A 25,828-nucleotide genomic window follows, 5' to 3' on the forward strand; every position below is an offset into this window, starting at 1 on the left:
AAAATTAATACTTTGATATTCTGGCTGCACGGTGGCGCAGTTGGTAGCACTGTTGCCTTGCAGCAAGAAGGTCCTGGGTTCGATTCCTGGCCGGGGGTCTTTCTGCATGGAGTTTGCATGTTCTCCCCGTGCATGCGTGGGTTCTCAACAGGTACTCCAGCTTCCTCCCACAGTCCAAAGACATGCCTGTTAGGTTAATTGGTAACTCTAAATTGCCCTGATGTGTATGAATGGTTGTTTGTGTGTTGCCCTGCGATGGACTGGCGACCTGTCCAGGGTGTACCCTGCCTCTCGCCCATAGACTGCTGGAGATAGGCACCAGCTCCCCCGCGACCCACTATGGAATAAGCGGTAGAAAATGACTGACTGACTTTGATATTCTATTACATAATATTTCGGTCTGTTAAGGGTTGTCCTGTGAATACCAGCCTGATAAGGCGGTGGCATTAGGACGAAATTGAAAGGGATGAGACGAGCTCTGACATTATTGAACAGCATAAACTCTGCACACACACGGAATGAATTCACACAATTTCTTAAAATACAAGAATTTACTAACAAAAATAAGTCGACGCAAAATCAAACATATTTCAATCAACAAACTCTTTACTATGCTAAAACAATCCAACTAAACTACCAAGCAGAATGAAAGAATAAGGAAGGCTAATGGGCTATGTACAATATAAACAAGTTGATTAAAGATGGTTGAAATCATGACCGAAAGAGTGATGCAACATTACCATGCAATGTTATTTATGCTTGAGAACCGAAGATTATCTTGAAGAATCTGGAAATGAAGTGAAGTTAGTCTTGGAACCAACTTAGGCAATAATTGACATACCTTTAGACAAGCATTCATAATGAAAGATCAGATAAACTGTTATTTTAATAAAATAATATTTTAAAGAATGATTTGCTGAATAAAACCAACCTTCTGGATGACCAATTCTCAACGGTGTTTAATTAGCTGCCTTTATTTATTAAAATAATATTTAAGGAAATATTATTTTGAATAAGAACCAAATCTTTGAGAAATTAGCTTAATAGTGTTGCTTAGTTATCAAGTTTAGTAAAATAATATTTAGGGAAATATTATTTTACTAGATTGAAAACTAACAACCTTTTTGGGTAAATGATCTTTAGTAGGCAAGCACGTGTTCTTACCCGTTAGCGGTTGGAGCTAATAAAAGAAGCTCATAGCTTATCATCAGAATCAAACACATACTTTTAAAATACCACTAATAAAAGGGTTAAAATGCATAAGAGTGGACGGAGTGTTATGGCCGATCTCCTGTGTTTAAAATCACCATTTAAATTTTTTTTTCTTAACTTTAAAAACACAAACACAGAACACAAACTGAGCACATGTGCTGAGCAGATAATCTGCTAGCACTAAGATGGCTGAGTTTTCAACACAAACAAAACCAAACATCCTAAAACCCAGAATGTTTAGATTATTTCACTCTAAATTACTTCTCTCTGCCCAAAAGACAACCTCTTACGTGAACCGTGCTGAGGAAAAGTTGTCCAGGGCGATGAAGTTGAAGAAAGCATCCATAGTGGACAAAGGGTTAACTTGCAGCTAACCTCGTTGCTGTGGTGGGGGGCGGCTCGCTCTGTCGGCCGGCCAAACTGCATGTTACTGCTGTAACCATGGTGGTGCGGTCCTGTTGTCCTTCCTTCAGACCGTAAAAAAACTGCTCCACTCTGCGTTGTAGAAACAGGGTCTCTGCTGGGAACTCTCTGGAACACAGTTTGCTTCTGTAGACCTCAGAGAGAAAGTCAAGCAACGCTTGTACCTTAATTACCCCCGTTCATGAATGAATACCGGATACACAAACAGTAATTCATTCATACTTAACTTAGTGCATATGATCGTGTGATCGTATGACACTCTTGGATCCAGTTTGAAGAGTTAAGTCTGTTTGCCAGCAAAGAGACATTGGCGCGCTGTGTCCCTCCGTCCAGTTCCGCTGGGGACCTGCGTGGAAGAGGTCAGTTTGTTGCAAAAGTGGGGTTTTTATTTGGACGTCACGGGAAGTCCTCTGTTATTCCCTGTTTCTGGCTGTGCTGGAAGTAGGTTAATGCGATTTATTTTGAAAGTTCCAGAAAAGTTTGTACTGGCCTTTCATTTTGTAACCCATGGCTGGGGTCCCAACACTAGTAGCAGTTAGATTGACTTCGACCAGCCAAACTGGTATGTAAAATTCCTCCACCACCTTTTCCTCAGGTAGTAGTTTTGTATGAAACAATTTTTTTAGAGATTAGCACGGTTAGCATGTCTAGGATTGGTAAGACTTTACTCTTTCTCACTCTGTCGCAGCCTCATATCTCTGATTTCTCTTGAAACACCTTTAAACAATTAAACCTTTAAACCGACCTGTCCACATTGACCAAAAAACAATGTCAGATACAAGTGGCTAAAATTGGCATCATCCTTAGAGTGGATGGATTTACCTTTGGAGATAAGTTTAGGAGTTCTGCTGGGGGGAGGTTTGGAGGAGAGCAACTGCTCCTCTGCATCGAAAGGGGTCAGTTGAGGTTGTTCTGAGATGAGACCTTGGGGGCAGAACCAGAACTTGCTGGTGGTGACTTGGTTTCCAGAGGGCTGTTGCCTTAGCGTTTAAATCCTTTCATAGAAATCCACCAAATTGTCATTAGCAGTTGTTTCATATAGGAAAGTCAACATTGCAGTAGAAAAAAAAATGAATGTTAACATTTACACAAAAACTCTTTTTGCAAGAGAAAAAAAAAAAAACATGTGCTCAATTATTCTCCGTTACGCAAGTGACAGATTTTACTGCTTAAGTTGACCAAAGTGCTCGTCTGTCTTGGCTTTCCTCTCGGGTCCTAAATCCGTTACTCACATACGTACACACTCAGCTGAATGAGGTAAGATGTCGCCACGTTGAGTACGATATTAGCATGTGTGGATGGATGGCTTTAGTACAGCAAGTCTGTCAAACATGATCCATTTACCCCTTGGGTCTAATCCATGCCGCCTCATTTTGTACGCTTGCATACCACACACACACATTTGCATGCCACGCATGCTTTATACTTGTGGTTTTCTGTATAGTAGAGGACATACTTCAGGGAGAGGAGCTGTTAGTTTTCGTTTTTTGCTGGCAAAGGTGTGTTTTACTCTGTCCATGCATGCCTCTTTAAAAGCATTAAATGCTTCCTGTGGTTGATTGATTGATTTATTACCTATCCTTTCCTTCCTTACTTCACTTCTCACTTCAGTATCATATAAAATCCACAACAAAAACTTTCACATGATTTCTTTCTCTCTGACCAACTAGGAATGTGTATTAATGTGTGTGTCTGGTTGGTGTTAAGGTTTGGTTTCAGTAGGAGGCTGTACAGTTTTTAAGCTCAAGATTTGTGTGTTTATGTGCATTTTTGTGTGAGCGTTGTCTGTGCAGCCACGGTGCCTGCTCATCACCTCAGAGCCTCCGGGCCTCTTGCTTCTTGGGTGGTCTGGCACACACATGCGATTGTGTGGGCTTGTGCGCATGTGTTTGTGTGTGTGTGTGTGTGTGTGTATTTGTCTGGCAACTACGCAATATCCAGATTGTGTTCTGGGCAGGGCCCCAACCCCCAGCCTCTGCTCCAGTGCACCACCTTCAAATACTTAACCACAACATTGTACTGGCTTCTTTACACATACACACATGCTTGCCTTTTTTCCCCCTTTTTGTTTCTCCCTGCACAGTCTCTGTTTCTGTCTTGAAAGAAACTAAAAATGTGTTGAAAGGCAGTTTTTCCATTTGACATTTGCGAGTTTTATGTTTATTTGAATGAGAGCCATCCCAGTCATTTTTTTCAGGCTTTTCATCTTTATAGTTGTTTTGGCAATTTTGGGCTTCTTGTATTGGATTGCAAAGGTGGGATTCTTTGGAATAAATACTTTCAATGCTTTGCAAAAGTATTCATGCCCCATAAGCGTTTTTCCCATTTTGTCATGTTAAAGCCAGACTTCAATGTATTTTACTGAGATTTTACATGATAGACCAGCACAAAGTTTTGCTTAATTTCCAAGTAGAAAGAAAATAATTCTAATAACATTTAGAAGCCCTGCCACAAATGTTTAATTGGGTTTAGATCTAAAACTTTGAGTAAGCCATTTTAACACATGGATGAACCTTAAGCTACACCATTCCATTGCAGTTTTGGTTGTATGTTTAGTGTTAGTTTCCCACTGAAACGTGAACCTAGGCGGCAGTCTCATGTCTCTTGCAGCCTCTAATAGATTTTCTTACAGTATTGCCCTGCATGTAGCTCTGGCTGTCTTTTCATCACTGCTTACCAGTTTCCCTGTCCATGCTGATGTGGGGAAAAAACGACTTGTGAGCATCTTTGTTTCATAGGGGACTTGTGAAGGCATTTAATTGCGCTAGACTTTACTTAGGAGTATCAGAGTAAATGAGCTTGTATACAAATGCTTTCCGCCCTTTTTGTCTTTTTATTTATAAGAAGAACGTATCATTTTCCTTCTTTACACTAAAACTCCCAATAGAATTCATTGAGGTTTGAGGTTACAATCGTCACCGAATGTTCACGGGCTTTGAATAATAACTGTAATTTTTTTTTTTAAATAACTGTATTTTTACTGCTAATTGTGTTTCTACTTTACCAGCTATTAAATCAAACCACATTGTCTCTGTGATTCTTGCAGGCCGCAGTGGTAGTGGTGTTTAATTTTGCCATGGTGCTGCTCATCTTTCCTGCCATCCTCAGCATGGATCTCTACCGACGAGAAGAAAGGCGCTTTGACATATTCTGCTGCTTCTACAGGTAAGATCAGTTCATTTATATCTAATTAAAATGAATGCTTTACTGTTATTTCCTTTCATGTTTTTGTTTCTCAGTGCTTTGATCATCTAAGCTATAGCTTCAGGATATTATCTCCCAGTTATCCAAACAATAATCCCTCTTAGTCAGAACCTAATTAGAGCTAAAGTTGTCTCTGTCTGTCTGGCTGCTTAGTTGTCTCACTGTGTGTTTACCTGTCACTGTCTTTATTAGACTCTGCCGGTCTTGCTGCCAGCCTGGGCACGCTTGTTGGCTCTGCGATGTGTAGTGCAGATGTGTCATTAAATTCCATTGTTGGATCTTACCACTATATTTGTTGGCAGAGGAAAATCCAAAATGCTGAAAAATATTTCTTAACAGATGTAATTCGGTGCTTTATTTTATAAAATTGAAGGTTCTAGCAGTGTGTTTGATTTCCTCATGAAGTTCCTTTTAAATGTTTAATCTCACAGCCGTTAATGGGTTTTATTTTGTTCTGCTTCTCTGTTTACCTCACCAGCCCATGTGCCAATCGAGTGATTCAGATCGAGCCTCAGGCGTACCTGGACGGAGCAGATGCAGGACGCTACAGCCCTCCGCCATCGTATCGCACAGCTCCTCCTTCCTATCGCACGCCTCCCCCGAGCTACATCAGCCACAGCTTCGCCCAGCAGACCCAAATCACTATGCAGTCCACGGTGCAGCTCAGGACAGAGTATGACCCCCGCACCCAAGCCTTCTACACCACAGCCGAGCCCAGGTCACAGATCTCTGTGCAGCCGATCAACCCGGTTCCGATGAGGGGAAACCACAGCGGTGACTATTACAATAACAACAACAACAACATCAGCAGCAACACCATAAACAGCCGTGGCAGCAATCTCAGCAACAACAATGGGAGCAGAGGTAATGGGGGCTCTGCCGCCTTCGGCCATCATTATCCTGCGCCCGCATCCAGCGGCTGCACAGTTCCTCAGGCTGACTCAGCCTCGACAACCAGCCAGAGTCCAGAGAACAACAGCTCCACGCGGGACCTGCTGTCTCAGATCGGAGAGTCCTCGATAGGCTTGCGCTGCCTTGAGCCCTCCTGCTCGCGCTGGACCTTGGCCTCTTTCGCTGAGAAGCACTATGCTCCGTTCCTTCTGCGACCCACCACCAAGGTCATTTTGGCTTCTTAATACATGTCTTTTTCAGAAAATGAGAATAAATGCTTTTTTGTGGGGTATTTGTTCCACTGAGTCACTGTGGTGATAATTTGAATGGGACGGTTAGTCAGAGACACTAGAGCAGACGGAGGAAAACTGTGGTTGAAGTTGTGGTCTTGTCCAATGTGAGTCACTCATACACACACAGCACAGTCTGACCATGAACATGAAAAAGTGTTTCACAAATACAGTGCATTGCAGAAGTATTCATACACTATAAATTTTTATTTTTATTTTGTCACATTACAACCACAAACCTCATCATATTGTGGAGGTATTTTATGTGACTGACCAAAACAAAGTAATACATATTTATGAAGTAGAAGGAAATGGATACATGTTTTTTTTGACAAATAAAAATGCCATGTGTTTGTAGTCGGCCCTCCAGAGGCAGTACTTTTGCTGCTATTATATACAGCCTGTTCTTCTTTGCAAAACAGCACAAGCTCAGCATATGAGACTCATAGGTTCTTTGAACATTAGTTTTCATGTACCAGTACAGATTCTCAATTAGCTTTAGGCCCTTAATCCTACTGGGACATTTATTTAACTCTGGCCATCTTCCCTGTCCATGCTGATGAAAAGTATCCCCACAGGAAGATGGTGTCACCACCATGTTCACAGTGAAGATGGTGTGTTCAGGGTCTTTTACAGTGTCAGTTTTCTGCCACACTTATAGCGTTTTTTATGTAGGCCAAGAAAACCTTCCTCCAAAATTTTGGATGTGTCCCCTTACATGACTTGTGCGAACTTTCTCTCTTTTCTTCTTCCAACTAAGGCCAGATAGAGTTTACAACTAATACTTGTGTCAAAGCATTTTGCAACCTGAGCTGCTGATCTCTGCAGCTCCTCCAGAGTTACCATGGAGCCTCTTGGCCGCTTCTTTAATTAATGCTTTTTTTTGTCTGACTTTTCAATATAGGTGGATTAGGCACTATTTTGTGTTTGTCTATCACTTAAAATCTCAATTAAAAACTTTGAGGTATGCGGTTCTAACATGACGAAATGTGAAAACTTTTGCAGGGCACTGCATTTTGGCTTGCTATCACTCTGAAAAAAGTTGTGTTCCTTACAATCTGGCTTTTTATTTACTTGTGACTGTGCATCAGTCTTTTGTTTTTCTGTTCCTTAGTGGCTCGTGATGCACAAGGTGCAGTGGCTTGATCGATTCATCTGTGCGTTCATCCCTCTGATTCCAGGTGGTTGTGATTATGCTATTCCTGGGCCTGCTGGGAATCAGTCTGTACGGGACCACCCAGGTGCGGGACGGCCTGGAGCTGACAGACATCGTGCCCAGAGAAACCAGCGAGTACGACTTCATCGGCGCTCAGTTCAAGTTCTTCTCCTTCTACAACATGTACGTGGTGACGCAGCGGGCCGATTACGCCCAGAGCCAGCTGCTCTTGCACCAGCTCCACCAGAGGTTCCACACCATTCGCTATGTGTTGAAGGAGGACAATGGCCAGCTGCCCCGCATGTGGCTCCACTACTTCAGGGACTGGCTGCAAGGTGAAATTAGGCCCAATTCCTAATTAGGACTCTGGCCAGATGTTAAGTGGACAGCTCTCTGTCAGTTTCAGTTAGCTCAAACATTTTTTTTGCAGTTGCCATGTTACTGACACTTTTGTTTATGATCCATTTAACTTCTTGAGGCATGGCAGTAATTTCGTTTCTTGTGAAAGAGTTTTGAGTTTATAATTTTCTTCTGTGTTTGACATAAATCCACAGCAAACAAGATGTTACGCTGGGGTTAATAAGCATGTATTCCAAAATGGACACCACTGACAGTGGCTGAATAAAATTACTTGTGTTTTTCGTAAGGAAGGTTGATGGAGAAGAGGTTAGAGGCAATATTTTTTGTTCTGGGCTGTAGGAATTGTACAGTAGAAATGATAAAAAATTATATTGGAAGTTAAAATTGAAACCCAATGAAATCAAGGTCCCCATAAAAGTCTAGAAAGGTTGGAATTTGAGTTTCTTTTCCAGGTTTCTATTTCCAGTACCTTTGTCTGTTAGGTGCATCCATCAGTCCAGCTGGTCATCCATTCATTCCTTTATTTGTCCGTTCATCCTTCTGTTTATCCATCATCCATCCCTTTTCCTTACAGTCTGCAGTTAATTTCCTGTTCCATGCTTAAATCCAGACCACAGAAGAAAAAAATATCAGTGTAAACATTTGCATTTATACAAATTCTTTATAAATTGGTTATAAAAGACTAAGAACACTGTAAATTTTAATCTTGAAAAATATAGATGTATGGCATGAAAAATGTGTAGGAATCTTGTGCAATATCTACTTGACTCTTATTAAGGTTTGTTTTCATTTCTATTAATTTCCAGTCAGTGCAAAAAAAAAAAAAAGATCCAAAAACAGCAACACAAAGACACCAATATGTAATCTTAAAAGAAATACGTGGATGTCTGTGTATGAACAGGCTAGAGAACCACACAGAGTGTGTGTGGGGGGGCTGAGAGCAGGAGAGCTGTGTCTTATATTCCTTTCCGCAATGGTGGGACAAATTGGAGCCAGACAGGCCAAGGAAAGAGACCCAAAACAACATCTCCCACAGACGGACCACAGCATGGGCCTTTAGGGGGAAGAGTAGACAGGAGGGGAGTGATACACATATGGATTAGGGTAGAAGTATAGAAAAGGAGGCACATGTTACTGATATATCCCCTAACAATCACTGTGAATTAAAACCAGCAGATTTCAGACTTTTGAAGTCTTGCTTTGTGGTTGGGAATGGAGTCATATAAAATCAATGACGCTTATTATGGAGGTTAAGGTTAAGTTACAGAGTTGTGTCATGTTCTGTTTTACCGCGCGGGGTTATTACGTGTTCTGTTTTCCTGTGAACCTATGCTTAGTAATTGTCTCGTATAGGAAGACAGAAGATAACATAGCACGTAACCTTTTAAAACATCCTAATCTAACCAATCTTTCTTGTTGTGGTTTCCCTTTAGGACTCCAGCAGGCATTTGACAAGGACTGGGAGGCCGGTTGTATCACCGTCAGCAGCTACAGGAATGGTTCTGATGATGGTGTCCTGGCTTACAAATTGCTGGTGCAGACAGGACGCAGGGACAAACCCATCAACTTCAGCCAGGTGTGATTTAAAACTATCCCTGTTAGTCACATAAACAAATGGGAGACAGTCCTCATTGCTAAATCATTGGGTGCAATTTCAATATTCTCTGCAAGGAAGTCATCAGAAAGGGTTTTTACTTTAGATATTTGTTTCAAAAAGGAGAACTCATTGTACAGGCTCATCAAACACAATGATACATTTCAACCAAAATTTCAGTTATTCAGAAATTTTTTATATTGCACAAGACCAATAAAAAATGATATTTAGGAAATGTTCTGTTACGCTCATATTATGGCCTACACCAGGGGTGTCCAACTCAAATCCTTGAGAGCAACTCTCTTGCAACTTTAAGATGCATTCCTTCTCCACAAAGCCTGAATCAAATGGCTGAATTCCCTCATCTGCATGTCATTAAGCTCTGCAGAGGCCTGATAACAAGCCATATATTTGATTTTAGGTTGGTGGAGAAGAGATGCTTGTAAAAGTTGCAGGATATAGCAGCTCTCAAGGACCGGAGTTGGAAAGCCCTGGCTTACACAATCATGGAGAAGACAGCTGACTTCACAGTAGACCATTTGACCACTAATGGGAGCCAATGTCCTCTTAGCAATGTTTAATAAAGTTATTACATCCTGCAGCTTTAGAAAAAAAAATGGACTATACAAACCTCAGATTTACAGCCAGCAGATCTTACGAAGCTCAAACCTATTTTTTATTTTATGTTTTATGTAATTAGGTCCCGAGGAGACACGCCCCACTTTAAGAGTTTGTGCCTTTATACCTTGATAACCTTACTGAGCCCAGGAAGCTCTCATTGGAGCTTTGGTCTGCCTCTGAAACATAACTGCATTTTAACCACTTCTCAGTTCCTGCATGTGTGAGATCTGCGAACAGTAAGCCGCTTCCCCTTGTGTGTTATTAGCTCCCTCTGTTTTCAAAGTCTTTGCACATCAGTTGGACTGAGAGGCTGCGTTCTGCTGTCTGTTGGTCTGAGTTTAGCACCCATTATATTATTAGTACTGGCAGAGCAACGATAAGGTCATTACACTGTTTTTGAAAGGTTCTGGTTACACAGCACTTGGTCGAGATTTGCACCTCACTTTGACTGGAAAGCAAAAAACTAAAGTGTGTTAGAGTTGGAAAAGTACGGAACAAATGATGTTATCTTAATCATTTGTCAATTTCTAGTTCAGTTGCGAAAGTGAGCCTTGTCTCCAGTCTGGCATTGTGAGGGAGTTTAGGTCTCAGAAGGAGGTCCAGGAAGGAAATTTGTAAAAGATCAAATCAAGTCTCATATATGTCAACAGAAAGATACCAATGTGCTGATTGTAAGACAGAGTAAGAAGGAAAAATGGGAGGAGATGGGAAAAGGTTGAATTTGTGGAGTTGAGGAAATTTGCACAGCTTTAACAAGACAGCAATAAAAACACATTGTGTGTGTTTTCATTTAGATTTATTTTAATTTTTTACCACTTTCTGAAAACACAAGAGATATAGGCTCACTGCTGTGTTCTTTGGCAAGAAAAGTAAAAACACAGATAAGAAACTGGATAAATATACCAAGAAAATTCCTGGCCAGAACTCCTGCGAACCTCACACACAAAATAATCATGTTTCCTTTCAACACTGAGCTCATTTTTGTCAAATCTAATCTCCACTTCTGCATCCTGTATGAAGATACACCGATCAGAATTTTGTGGCACAAACTCTGGACGTTCCAAAAGGTTGCCAACATTTCCAATTCCAGCATGTTCCATGACAGACAGCAGATAAGAGCTCAAAAGGATAAAATAGTGCACCTTTCACTGTATTCAGTTTAGCCTTCCTGTTATCTGCTGATAGTCTTGGTCTCTTTCGCTCTCTCGCAGCCCGAATGAATTGCAGACATGTCTCAGCATGTCATAGAAAATATAGTTTCCGTTAAAATAGCTTCTTACATCTCTGTGCTTCTGACTTTATTTTAAACTCCTCACTGATGCTCAGTAACATCGTCCACACTGAAGAGTGTTATTGTCAGAGTGATTTCGTAGCGTTTAGGTTATGGTGGATTTGCTTCCTCTAGCTGACAGGAAGCAGACACAGCCCTGGTGTGCAGCCCTGTGACATCACTTCCTCTGCCTGTGAGGGAAGCGTATTTGTTCTGAGTCGCAAACGGCCGCCAGCAGAGCTGCTTGGGCTTCCCGTGACAGCTTGAAGAAATGCAGTTGTTGCCTATTCCACTGTTAAATTCAATCCAGATCCTCTGGATTTCAGCTCTCACTCTCTCTGGCTTACCTTCACAAACTTCTGCCTTCTGTGCTTTGCTTCAGTGTCCTCCTTCGTGGAGGCGAGTTGAAACACATGGTTTCTCCGGGCCAGCTCTGTGTGTGCATTTTGCAGTAGCTGCATTCTCTGTCTAAAAAGAGGGAACAGATCTTTACCAAGTGCTTCTTTTGGATATAGCCCACTTTACGGACCTTTGCAGAAGAGCTGTTTTTATCTCTCCCCTCCAAGTTATCTTTTTACCTGGCTATTATTCATTCTTGATGTGCTTGGTTGGAAAATAGGAAGGCAGAACGGAGACATTTCAGTGAGTGAATGCAGACGGAGGTGAGCACAGAGACAAAAGAGGAGGTGCAAAGACTGAAAGTCTGAAGAAAAGGCAGAGTTAACACTATCAAGAGCTCTTTTCTTTTTAGGGCCAGTTGAATCTGTGGCGCCAGGCATTCTGGGTACCCATAGGGGTCAAGAGAACCAAGTGCGAGCAACATTTATACAGATGTTGTGTTATTTTTATAGCTCTACTCCATTTGCTGGGTGGCATTTCCTTCAGTGTTAACAACCAGGTTAACTGCACACAGACGCGCCCAGGGACTCCAGCCAATTTTTTTATTGTTACGCTAACTCAAGCTATTTTTCTCTTGCTAGACCCACCGCCCCCCACCACAAAAAGTGAGAGAGAAAAATAAACTCTCAATCCTTTCTTCATGTACGTAACCCTATGAGTCCAGCTCAACCCCTGAAAGCTCTCCCAGCCTCTGTGAAAGATAGATTTATGGTTCCTAGAAGGCAGAGTGGCGGAACGGTACTGTAATGGTTTTACCTCTCAGGAGGTAGCGATGCTAGGCCACACATTAGCAGCCTTAGGTGAGAGAGCTTTTCATGTACTGAATACAGCTATTTTAATCAAGTAGCAGCTGAAACCAACACAATAAAACTACAGAAGAACAAACTAACTTGTATTTGAGATCAGCAATAAGTGAAAGTGAGTAGCAGAACAGTTCAGGCATGGTTTTGCCTCTCAGAAGATGGCAATGCTACAAGGCTACGGTGCATTCCTTTCCCATTTAAAGGCAAAATTAGCAGCCGTATGTGAAACAGCTGTTTACGAACTGAATACTGCTAATAAATCAAATGACCAAAACCAAAACAGCCCAGTAAAACATACACAAACCCAGAAATAAAGCATTGAATCTTTGGTCAGTAGATATTTACAGCTGTTAGCTAGTTGAGGCTAACTTAGGGCTATCAACATATAGAAGGTAACATTTGACAAAGCAATGTAAGAGTATTTTAAGTTTAGCAGTAACATTCTGCTTTATTGGTTCAATGTTGATATTCTGCAGACAGAGCAGTTATTCAGACTATAAACACAAAATGTGTTTTTACAAAGTGTTGTAGCAATCTAAATCCTATTTTTTTGTTGTCTTCATCTGACCAAATCACCATAAATGTAGCTGAAATACAAAAGCTTTTTTACTTATATTTAAATTTGCAATATTTCACGTGTAAGCTCAAAAAGTACGAACAATAACCCTCCTGCCAGATTCAGTGTTATTCATCAACATGGGATTCATCAATTGGGATAAATAAAACGCTGAACATCATTCTCAGACTTTAAATGATTATGATGATAGTCTTAATCCAGAAATTCTCATAGATTTTTCTAATTGTTAAAGAAATGTATTTTAAACAAAAAAGTTTTATTGGTATCTTTTAAAAGAAAATTATTTTAAAAGATGCCAAGATGGAAGTATTATTGATGTACGAACCCTCCCACATTCCTGGCTAAGCGCTAGTACAGAGCGAGGGAGATGTCGCAGAAGGCACCAGAAAAAACTGCACGCGGGGTTGCTGTGACCCCCGCAGAACCAAAAATCTAGGGCAGTGGTCGGAAATGTGAGGGGTCGGCGTGTAGGAAAACCATGAAAGAGACAGGGGAAAACTCCAGTAGAGCACACGGGGTCCATGCGACCCCTCCAGGACTGCGGCAGGGTCAAACCAAACACACAAGCAATTATCCCTTAAAATTACTAGAAATTCTTATTCACAACATTCTGTCCCTAATTATTACAAACTGAAATAATGCTTTGTTATTAGTAGAAACAAGTTGTCGTGTTTTTTTTTTTTTTAGAGTAGACGTTTCAAACATGTCCCAGTCAGTCAGAGCTACAGCTTTTTGGAACCAGATATATTTTATTTGAACATACCTCCCCAGCAGGTCCCTGAGGTCCTGTGATCAGGGCCTGCTGATAGTCCCCCATACTAAGCTGAAACAAATGGAGACAGAGCTTTTTGTTTCAGCGGCTCAAAGACTCTAGAACTTTCTTGCTTGGGCACTGAGATAAACGGGCTCTGTGGCTTCCTTTAAAAGCCAGTTCAGTTAACAGCCTATCTTTTTAAATCTGCTTTTGTTTAACATGTCTTGTGAAGCACGTTGTGATCTTTACATCTTGAAAAGTGCTATATTAAAAAAAAGTCCTTTCTTTCTTGAATACATTTATCAGTTTAGAAAAGAAACAGTCAAGACAGACACAGAAAATATTCAAGGTGTTTAAAGGTCTATTATAATGCAGTTTGGGACTTAATAAAATTATTGTTGTTTATGGTGATAAGGAGGTGATTAGAGTATCACATTTTATAGCCAACCACTGCACATTTAAAGTAAAAATAATAAAAGAAAATTTATAAATGTACCTGGAATATACACAAGCTGTATAAAACAGTTTGCAGTAAAATCAATGTATTTATTGTTTTCTGTAAAATATTTACACATTTAAGACTATAAGGGCCCAGTTTTAATTCCTCTTTAGTAGCGAGAACCTCTCGGCATAAGAGTGCAAACCTACTTTTAGATGTTTATTCAGAGTGGTCAGGACATATGGCCAGAGGTAGACAGCCAGTATCTGCTGTCTATAAAGGGAGAAGCTGATTCAACATTTTCCATGTTTTAATGTGGCATGATAATTCTGGGAAGCTGGGATCAGAAGTACAGGAATTTTCAGAGAAGGTAACCAGTGTTTGACTTGTTGATTTTTCTTTGGTCAGAAAGGGAGAGAGAGTGCGGCTAATATTTGCCTTCGATTTCGAACGGTGTGTCGTTCTCTTGCACTCATCCATGTGTAAAAGGAAACATTTCTGCGGTCGGCTCACCTGTAGAATGTTATGGTAAAACATGGCTGATTAAACAGAACCGTTACAAAACAGCTGCAAAGCACCAAAATCTTTATTAAAGGTTTAAATCGTTTGTTCTTTTTGCTAATTATTCCAGTTTAGACTACAGTTTTCAACCCAACATAAATGAAAATAACCTGCAAGTGTGTGTTGAACATGTTTTAATGAAAGACCTAAGCAGAGTGTGTAGATTAGTAATGGTTGCTGTATTTAATCTATCCCTTTCTTTGGATTTTTGTAGCTGACTCGACAGAGACTTGTGGATGCAGATGGTATCATCAATCCTGGGGCTTTTTACATCTACCTAACCGCTTGGGTCAGCAATGATCCCGTCGCGTATGCTGCCTCACAGGCCAACATCCGTCCGCACCCTCCTGAGTGGCTCCACGACCGGACTGACTCCATGCCCGAGACGCGTCTCAGCAGTAAGTCAACATGCAGAAGGGCCTTGTAGTGCACGGTAATTGGGTCTCAGCTTCAGCTTGTGCTGGTTCCGTACCACGGCTGCCACACTCTGAGTTGTGTTTACCTCTTGTGGTCTGACTTATTGCTTTGTGTCCACCTCTAAGCTCAAAATGAGGTAATAGACTTTGCCAGACCAGTGCAGAGTGTGCACTTATGCAAGCTCAGGTTGCAAAGCTGAGAGCTAGGGCGCACCTCAGTGTTGTGCCTGCGGTTCAATGGTATAATCCTGACAACCCTGGGGCTCTTGCAAGCACACTCACACACTTTAGTGACCGTAATCATGACACACACCCCGCTCTCATTTCTATACCACAAACAGACTGAAAATCGCAGAAACTCTGCTCTTATTTAAGTTTAGGAGAATCTTGGATGGGATGAACGACTAGGGAAGTTGTAGGAAGCTTGTGACTGTGGAAATGTTATTGGATAAGCAGAATGAAGTTCTTTACTGTGTGAGCTCCTAATGCAAATTTCGCTGCCAAGTATTTTTAGGTGTTTTGAATTTCTTGCTGTAATTACAGTTTCAGGTCTTGACCCTAATTCTCACTTGAGTTTAGGTCTGGACTTTGACTGAGCCATTCTACCACATGAATAGGCTTTGTTCTCAACCATTCCATTGTAGCTCTGACTGTATCTTTAGTGTTGTAGTGCTGGAAGGTGAACTTCGGCTCCAATCTCAAGTGTTTTGGTTCCTCTAATGGGTTTTCCTCCAAGTTTACTGCTTCTCAACTGGCCTGTGAGTTCAGGCAGACCACAATGTCTTATTAGACTCATGGTAGTGCCAAACTCTATGCCAGTTCTGGACGATTGATGGAACACTTGATTTTATTTGGGGATTTCAGGTTGGAACATGACAAAATGTAAACCTGTACAATGGATGTATGAATACCTTTGCAAGGCACTACATATAGACACAGAGTTGCTGAGTAATCCTTTAAAACTTCCATGTGCAGCAAAGCCTTGACAGCATAAATCTGAATAAAAACTCTGTTTTTCAGCACCAAGTATGACTTCATTGCCGAGTGACAGGCAGCTATACGTGTTTGTGCATTTATATTATTCTTTATGTGGTGGTGCTGTGTTTAGGGTGTGGTAATGGCAATGATCCTGACATTGTAATTACTGTGAATCAACGTTAGTTCTGACAGTCTGCTGTGTCTGGAACTGATAGGCCCTCATTAGGCAGCCTTGGCCTCAGACTGGCCAGGTTCGAGTCAATGGAGCTCTGTTTAACCTCTACACCCCACCCCCACATGCACACAAACACACTCGCCTACAGATGTAACTTCTCTTTGAACAACGATGAATTAGGGGTAGGCTGGTTAAGATGGATCATCTTAAATTATTACCGAACATTTATTAAATAATTATCAGAACCTAAAGGGGACAGATGTAGTATCTGCAAATGTTATTTTTCCCACTGTTGATTTTACTGGCATTCTTTAGCATTCAGTTCCTCAAAGTTCAGATTTAACCAATCTTCAAAACTGAGTCTTCCCAATGTAAAAATCTGGTGCAATAAACATGTGGTTATAGCCAAATTGATCTTTACAAAAGCATACACAATTAGTGAATCTTTCTCTCACTGCTTTTCCGTCCAGTTCCCGCTGCTGAGCCCATCGAATACTCACAGTTCCCCTTCTACCTCAACGGGCTCCGGGAGACCCCGCAGTTTGTGGAGGCCATCGAGAGCGTGCGGGCAATCTGCACCAACTACAGCCGACAAGGCCTTCCCTCCTACCCCAACGGCTACCCTTTCCTCTTCTGGGAGCAATACGTCAGCCTGCGTCACTGGCTTCTCCTTTCCATCAGCCTTGTGCTTGCCTGCACCTTTCTGGTCTGTGCCCTGTTCCTGCTCAACCCGTGGACCGCTGGCATCATAGTAAGTGTTGATAACAAAAATACAACGTAGGAAAGTATTTTAAAAAATATGGTTTCATTATCTTGCTTAGAGATGCACTAATCTATGACATGAAAAGTTATGAATGTTTTTAACAGCCTTGGGCGGTGGTTAATTATTTTGATTTCGAGTTGTCTTTGTAAGACAGGGTTTTACTATTCTTAAAACAAAGAAAAAATTATTATGGAATAGACATTTTAAAGTCTCTTTAGCAGCTTATTTTAGCAGTTCCAATAGTGCAGCTGGTTTTACTTAAACAACATTGTTGTGCTTATTCCATTCATTATATAATGAGCATTAATTTTGTATATAGAGAAAATAAATAAGGCTGTTTTTTTGTACTTTATTTTTTTATTACGTCCTAATATTTTTTTAAATTGCGCCATCTTATAGGAGATGGGGTACCCATAACATGTCAGAATGGACTCAGCTGTACTCTGGACTCAGCTGTACTCCGTTTAGCCTTCCTGTTATCTGCTTAAAGTGTTGCTCTCTTATAGAATGAATAAGCGCAAATGCATCTAAACATGTAGTAAATGCTGTCTCCTTATAAATGGCCTCTTGCATCTCTGCGCTTCCTCTGACTTCATTTTTTTACTGAAAATTGGGCTTTTTAAGTCCTATTCCTTGAGACATAACTTCCACGCCAAAGAGTGTTGTTGTTGTTGCAACCACAGCTTGTCAGCAATTGCATTTTGTGCATTGATGGATCGAAAAACATTGGGTCTTTTTTGTCTCCAACCATCCAGTCACTGGCCAGGATCAGTCAAGCTGAAAATCAGCCATTTCAGCACCAGGCGATTGCTTGTTGCATCTCTTATCTTGATTTTTGTTTTGTAAAAAAAACAAAATAAGATTTTGGGGAAAAAACTGTATAAAAAGTGGATTCTGTGTGCTATCGTAGCCCCTGTCACCACTGTTTATCTTGTGCTGTTTTGTTAGGGCCAGTGTGTTTAGTCTAGTCCGACACTCCCAGACATCAATGCTGAAATAAATGTAGAGAGAATACAAAGTTTCTACAGGAGCTAGTTCCAGCTCTGACCCCCATAAAAAGTCTTTAACTTGTTTCTTTCCATCCTATGCTCTTCTTGTCTTATAATAATTGTCTCACCCAAGTAGTTTCCATGGACACATGCAAGCACGTAGCGTGTGTTTATATGATCATCCATGCTGTATGAATGTATAAACTGGCAGGTACTTAATTCACACAGAAATGCGTATACAGAGCCCACTGGTTTTTCTCTCTGCTGGGTTGTACTTTGCAGCAGGCAGTTGCTAGGCTACATGAGGCTTTAAAACAAGGGAAGAGGAGAGTTCATGTTCATCCATCAGGCTTTACTAGCAACATCAAAAGCACTGTTATGGAGAGGCATCAAGGATCAAATAGCCAGCTCCGCAACATTATAAGCTTATAGCTAGTTGCTTGAGGCTGCATTGTCTTCATACAGATTGTATTGGGTTAAAATAATGTTGCCCTCCATATAAGCTATATAATTATTTTAGATTTCTTTATCATGCATTTAAATAAATCTAGTCAGTTTATCCTGATAATTTAGTTTTCATAATAAATAGTAGAAATCTGACCAATCATAAGATTCAAAAATAAGCCCTGAATTTGATCCTGACGTCTTAGTATTTTTTTGTATTTTTCTTAGTATATTTCCCACATGTGTGTCCACATACCTCTTGTGGACACACATGCACAGAGCTACAGCCCTGCCCACACTGGGCCTCTTCAAAGGAGTTAGGTCTCATGTAACCTGACACCTGTCAGCTGATATTGGTATTTACATTTAGCTCCTGCCCTGTCCTGCTTTGCTGGGGAAACTCCACTCACACACAAATTTACACACATTTAGCCCGCATCTATGCTTACATTTCAAAACATCTGCAAGAGACAGATTCTTATGTCTCGTTGCCTGTTGTGTACAGTCAGAGATCAGATCAACTGTAAATTTAAAGGTTTCGACCCAGTTGATTTTATCATGTTTTTCTACATGTTCTCTATCCTATTGTGTAAACAGTCCGTCCATCCATCCTTCTTTTCTTTCTCTTAGATGGTTTTGCATATTCCACATTTTAAACCCAACTACTGCAAAATATCTGCCATAAATTCCTAGTAAATCTTTAAATACATACTCAAAAATCAGTTTAAAGAAGAGCTTTTTAGCACTGTGAAACTTTGAGTGTGTAAATACGTAGGAAGCCTGTAAAAGCCACACAGCTCGTTTTGGAAATACCAGTCCACTGTGCAATTAGTTTTGTGACTCAGCAGATGTGTTTTTATAAGTACAATAAGTGACATCATCTTACCCTCTTTGTATTCTAACCATGTGCACTATGCTGTTTTGTGCCATTAAAAATACAAAAGAAGTTGTTCAGGAAAATAAAATGTTACGGCTGTTTCCAAACCATCCATCCATCCTTCAATCCATTTTTGATATATTGATGTAAGCAACTTAAGCGCTCATAGAATAGAATAGAATAGAATAGAATAGAATAGAATAGAATAGTCTTTATTGTCATTGTACTGGGGGGTACAATGAAATTGAGGGTGCTCGTGCTGGGCTAGACTTACACCAAATTAGGATAAACCAAAAAAACAAAAAATGCATTTAAGAAGGGTTTCTCTTAAAACAGAGATATGATAGATGACGTGTAATATACAGTGCAGAAGGCATGATATGTACAACTGAAAATATATACTATATAATATGCTGTATGTAAACAGTGAATTTGTGCAAGGAGGCATAATTATTAAAATATATACATATGTTACATGGCCAGCAGTGGATGTATGCTTGGGTTCTCTCCGGGTGCTGTGGCTTCCTCCCACAGTCCAAAGACATGCCTGTTAGGTTAATTGGTCTCTCTAAATTGCCCTTAGGTGTGTGAATGAGTGTGTGCTTGGTTGTTTGTGTGTTACCCTGCGATAGACTGACAACCTGTCCAGGGTGTACCCCGCCGAACCAGTCTGGCCATTCTCCTCTGACCTCTGGCATCAACAAGGCACTTTTGACTGGATATTTTCTCTTTTTCGGACCATTCTCTGTAAACCCTAGAGATGGTAGTGCGTGAAAATCCTAGTAGATCAGCAGTTTCTGAAATACTCAGACCAGCCCGTCTGGCACCAACTACCATGCCACGTTCAAAGTCACTTAAATCACCTTTCTTCCCCATTCTGATGCTCGGTTTGAACTGCAGCAGATCGTCTTGACCATGTCTACTTGCCTAAATGCATTGAGTTGCTGCCATGTGATTGGCTGATTAGAAATTTGCATTAACGAGCAGTTGGACTGGTGTACCTAATAAAGTGGCCGGTGAGTGTATATTTAGAAATTTTGGACAAGTTTAGGAGTTGTTTTCCTCTCAATTGTATTTTGAATGTCTCTTTTTAATTAAATCCACCTCTTTTTCACTCACAGGTGCTTGTGCTCTCTCTCATGACTGTTGAGTTGTTCGGCTTCATGGGACTAATGGCAATCAAGCTCAGCGCCGTCCCTGTTGTCATTCTCATCGCCTCAGTAGGCATTGGGGTGGAGTTTACTGTTCATGTGGCTCTGGTAGGCCTATAAAATTTTTTTCAAATTTGTTTTTGCTTTTCTTGACACACTTGATGGTTTCATTTATTGAGGGAAAGACACTATCCAAACTAACATGGCCTGATGTCAAAACGTTATCGCCTGGTTTTGCTGTATCTTGGTGTCAGCATCTGTTTTCTGTTTATTATTTCAAATTTATTTGAGTAGGGACAAGACATGAAACAATATTGCATTTGAACTAAACCCCTGTGCTGTCTACAGGCCCTTTAGCCAAAGGCTAATTCACAGGCCCAATCCCTGGTTAAGCTTTTAGAAGTTAAACTTTTAAACTAATAATACAAATAAATTTATTTAAAACTAACATTAAAAAAGGATTTCAATCAGGAAGTTAACTTGTAAAACTATTACAAAGATACTTATATAAAACAGTGAAATAATACAATGAAGAAGAAAATAAACAAGTTACTTAGTTCACTTTTGATGTAAACTTTAAATGCTTGTTTGGAAGAAAATATCACATGGTTTAAAATTGATTGGCTAGTTTGGCCCCAGTCGGTTGCACAATAGGAAAGGTGTGACAAAATTAATGCCACATGTACGGGCACACGTAAGCTTATCAGAGGAAAGCATTTTAGATTATTTTTTTTACAGCTAGAAACTTTCCTAAAATGACCTTCAAATTTCGGTTGGGGATATTTTAAATCATCTACGTTTTGGATTTTTTTGTTATTGATTAACACAATACAATTTTAGACTTTGAATGATTGAGAAACACATTGAGACCATTTTGGTACAATTAAGGAACAGAACATGATCCTTAAACCACTATGAGACTCCCGTAATTTCCCTGTTCAATACATCTGCGGCCTGCTGTGGAGTCTTTAAAGTTACATATATGACAGCATCATCTGCATAGTGTTTGCAATAACTAGAATGTTTGCCTCACTCTGCTTTGCAAATTGTTTTAATTAGGCCATAGTGGTAGGGTTTCGACTAGTTAAGGTCATTGCACAGCATCTCGGTCAGATTTAAGTCCAGACTTTAACTAGGCCACTCTAGAACCTTCACTTGGTTTGTTTTTTTGCTATTCAGAGGTGGACTTGCTGGTAGGCTTCGGATAATTGTCCGGATGCCTAACCCAAGTGCACTTGACCTAGAGGCCATGAACTGATAGATAGACATTCTGATTTGGGATTTTCTTCTATAGTTTGGTTTATCAGTCACACCAAGTTTTCCAGATCCTGCAGCAACAAAACAGCCCCAAATAATTATTTTTGCATTGTTAGCCCACCAGATATTTTCCAAAAGATCTTGCAGATCATTAAGATATTTTATGGCAAATGTGAGATGGGCTTTTGTTTGGTCAGCCGTGATTTAGGTCTTGGAACTCTCCCTTGGATGTCATTTTTGCCTAATCTCTTTCTTATTGTTGACCTCCTGGATGAGTGGTCATTGCACTCTTAGAGTCATTTTGACAGTCCAGACACTCCTGTGAAGGCCCACCACTGATTTATGTCTTCTCTATCTGTGGATAATGGCTGCCACTGTGTATTGCTGTTTGATTTATTCATGTTATCAGCAAAAAAACAAAACAAACAAAAAAACAAAATCAGAAGAAATTTGTAAGGGGACGAATTTTCACAGCAGTGTATATCATTGACAATACCGAATGTTTTGTCAGTCCAAGTAATTTTTCTTCCATAAGTGGCCCTACCAATAAAAAAAGAGATTTAAATTGCATGTTTGTCTGTATTTTAGGCTTTCCTGACAGCCATAGGGGATCACCACAAACGGGCAGTGCTGGCACTGGAGCACATGTTCGCTCCGGTGCTGGATGGAGCCTTCTCCACATTACTGGGTGTCCTAATGCTTGCAGGCTCTGAGTTCGACTTTATTGTCAGGTGAGTGCAAAAACATGTCATAGGATTGCACATAAAGGTTATCGTATGGCAGTTATGTTTTGTCCATAGTCTGTTGAGACCATGTCTAAACCTGTATGGTGCAGGAATGTACCCGAGACACCATTCATGCATGAAGGCCTCTCTGTGTCCTCCTCTATCAGTCTTTTTGTTTTACACCCGTATCTGCACTGCATGCTCTGTTTCTATGGACAATTTTTTTCCCAGCTTGAGAGACCTTTTTATGTCTATTGTTGAATGAAGATCTCCCTGAAGCTTCACAAAAAATATTTTTGTCCCTATCTTCCCCCATGCTTATGTCCTGTCTTTGCTTTTTATTCTGTTCAACCCCCCACCCATTGGCCTTCATGCCTGACATTTTGAAGTTAAGTATTGAAAGATGAATCTTAAGATCAGAAGAAAGGATAAGGATAGTTTTTATTTAACAGTTCTGAATCGGTAGAGGACAAGGAGAAAATTTAATTCTCTTTTATTTTTCTTTACAATAATAATAGGTGGGGGTAAAACAAAGACAAGCTGTTAAGTCTCTTTTTTGATAGCCTGGTTTTAAGCATGAAATTACATTCTCAGTGGACCATTATGGGAATTTTTCTCTAATTGAATAGGCTCAATGCACTCCTTGCACTTGACTGTACAAATGTTTTGACCTGCTCCTTTAAGAGCTGGGAGCACTGAACTCTATCTGATCTGCAATTACACAAACCGTGCTCACGTATGTACATGCCAGCAATTACGCACAGTTTCTTATATACAGACACACATACACACACGATCATGCTCCCTGACCCTGTAATCATTGGGGTCAATGATGGCTTGCCTGCACGTTCACACATACACACTTGTGTCCAACCGCACAAACTCTGGAAGCCAACGGACCTTCGCTCCTCACCTCTAGCGGTGTGCTCCACTCTGGTTTCTGCCCCGGTCTGGCAGCCTCCATCTAAAGGTCCTGCTGTTGTAAGAGCAAACAAAGCAATGCCCCAACACAGTGCAATAACAACAGGGCCCTGACTGGAATGTTTCTGCTTGTGCAGAAAGAAATGTTTCCCTGACTTTCTCCATCAGACTTGTGAATGTTTTCATTGTAAGCAGCCCGGCAGGGCTCTCAGCTTGGTATAAGGGCTGCATGCATGCATATGTACAGTAAATGTGATTCCAGCACTGACATAGCTTTTACCAGTGCTGGTGTTTTAGATTGATTTACGATAATGGTTGTGATGTGTACTAAAAGTAGAAGATGAATGCTTTACAATTGTAAAAGTGCATTTGTGTTGTTGGAGCTTTACCAGAAAGAAATGACGGTAGGTGGATTTTAGGTATTATGCATTAGCTGAAAATATCTACCTCAAATTGGCTGTCTGGATGCAAAGGTTGAACCCCCAATTGAGTAAGCATTTGAATGAACTAATCCATCTAGCATCCTGTTTCTATAAAGGTAATTATAGCAGCAAGTTCATTACTTGCATAATTTATTGTTGTTTGTGTAAATTAATCACCTATTTATTACGTGTTTCACTTTGTAGGGTTTCTTTCCTTTCCTCTGTACTTCCGTTCTTCCTTTCCTCCCTCCCTTCCTCTCTTATGTCTTTTCTTCTTTTTTCTTTCTTTCTTCTGCTTTCTTATACCTTGCTTCATTCTTTGTGTCTTTCTTTCCTTCTGTCATTCTTTCATTCCTTGTATCCTACCACCATTCCTTGTGTATTTAATCTTGCCTTCCTTCCTTTGTGGCGTCCTATCTCCCATAGTGGTATATTTCCTTGTCATTCTTCCATTCCTTTCTGGTTTCTTTCCTTCACTACTTTCTCATGTCCTTTTTACCTTTTTTGTGTCCTATCTCCCCTTATTTCCTTGTGTCATACCTCTCTCTTTTTGTTCTTGTTTCCCTCCCTCATTTTGCCCTTCCTTCCTTGTGTCCTACATCCTTCCTCCAATCGTTCTTTCATTACATGTGACCTTGCATCTTTTCTTCCTTGTGTAATTCGTTCCTATCTTCGTTTTCTTCTTTCTTCCCCTGGTGCTTCTTTCTTCCCTTACCTCTTGCCTCTGGTCCTTTCTTTCTTTCATTCCAGGTGTCCTTCCTTCATTGTGTCCTACATGCCTCCTTCTGTTCTTTCCTTCTTCCTTGTTTTCTGCCTTCATTCAATTTTTGTTTTCTTTATTAATCTTCTTCCTTATGTCTTCCTTGTGCCCTACAAACATTCCTTCCACGTGTCCTTAAGTCTGTCCATCCTTCATTTCTTCCTTTGTTCTTTCCTATGCTCCTTCCTTGTTTCCTTTCCTCCTTCCTTCCTTCCAATTAGTGTTTTTGCTGGTGCCATATTTAAAACCAGTCGACTGTAGACAATATCTGCCTTAAATTCGTTGTGAATCTTCTATTTGTAAATGACAGAAATCTGAAAAAAGGAGTCAGGAAAATAGGGAATTTGTTTTGAAAAATGTATTCCCTTACTTTTATGACATATGTCAGTACAATGCCTACAATCAATACATCACAACCACTAGCAACCACTGAGTGTTCCTTTCTCCAGCAATTGAAATATATTTAAAAATTAACCTAACAAGCATAAGCATATTAGAGCTGCAGAATATATTGAGAAATGTAGAGCGAATGTCATAACTGAGCAGCTGTGAAAAACTCTCCTGAATAACTAAATGCGGGACTAATCTCACTCCCACATTCACTTAAAAGTTGGCAACCCTGTCTAAAACAGGTATGGATGGAGACTTTGTATATTGTAGCAAACACTACAATATCATCTGCGTATCACACAAACACATCAGAACCTCAGGTGATCTACCCTTACTCAAAAGTAAAACATTGAACAGATGGGTTAGCTGTTGTGCATCTAGGTGTCCTGACAGCGCCTTTTGACGTGGCCAATGAAAAGGAGAGCTCTTCCTTATGTAAAGGCTTGGTTTGAGCGAGGGCAAGGTTTAGAGTGGAGAGTGTGGGGTCTTACCTGATACATACAGATTTAATTAGACGGGGGATTGTGGAGTGGCCGGGAATTTCACAGGAGCTTAGCTGGAAGGAAGGGAGTGAATAAGATGGAAAGAAAAATAAAAAGATTGAGGGAGAGAGGCCAGGGAAGGGTGGTGCTCTCAGGGTTCCCTTCTCTTCATCCAAAAGTGTTTAAATGCTATACCCTTCACTTCATTTGTTTGCCTCTCTCACTCCCTTTTTTAAACCAGAGAGGAAAGAGAGGCCCCTGTCCTTCTGTGCCCCCACCCCACTTTATACTCCGATGTCCTCCCTCTTCAACCTCCTTTACCCCCTCCGTTCACATTCCTCTTTGCTTTGTTTTCCCCATGTTTGCTTATACACCACACACCCAAGAGAGAGTGCCCTCACCCCAATACCCCCCACCCCCAGTCTCCCTTTTCCCCTTTTATTCCTGTGCCTTTGAATTAACCAGCTCTAGCTAATTATGCTTCCCCTTTCTTTTCTCTCTGTGGCTTCTTTAAAACTAACCCT

The 25,828-nt window shown here is 40.6% G+C and overlaps 1 protein-coding gene across 2 annotated transcripts in view; it reads left to right on the forward strand.

Annotated features, from left to right (window-relative positions):
• Nucleotides 1-25,828, forward strand: part of ptch1 (patched 1) — a 78,665-nt gene that overhangs the window by 44,779 nt on the left and 8,058 nt on the right. For both annotated transcript variants that reach the window (XM_047381763.1, XM_047381762.1), the window contains exons 13-20: nt 4,682-4,800; nt 5,318-5,957; nt 7,202-7,511; nt 8,970-9,112; nt 14,769-14,952; nt 16,594-16,874; nt 20,318-20,455; nt 22,193-22,335. In XM_047381763.1, the coding sequence (XP_047237719.1) occupies nt 4,682-4,800; nt 5,318-5,957; nt 7,202-7,511; nt 8,970-9,112; nt 14,769-14,952; nt 16,594-16,874; nt 20,318-20,455; nt 22,193-22,335 (1,958 nt within the window). The remainder of the gene's footprint in view (nt 1-4,681; nt 4,801-5,317; nt 5,958-7,201; nt 7,512-8,969; nt 9,113-14,768; nt 14,953-16,593; nt 16,875-20,317; nt 20,456-22,192; nt 22,336-25,828) is intronic.

The sequence above is a fragment of the Girardinichthys multiradiatus genome, chromosome 12 (genome assembly GCF_021462225.1).
Source record: "Girardinichthys multiradiatus isolate DD_20200921_A chromosome 12, DD_fGirMul_XY1, whole genome shotgun sequence".
Taxonomy (NCBI): domain Eukaryota; kingdom Metazoa; phylum Chordata; class Actinopteri; order Cyprinodontiformes; family Goodeidae; genus Girardinichthys; species Girardinichthys multiradiatus.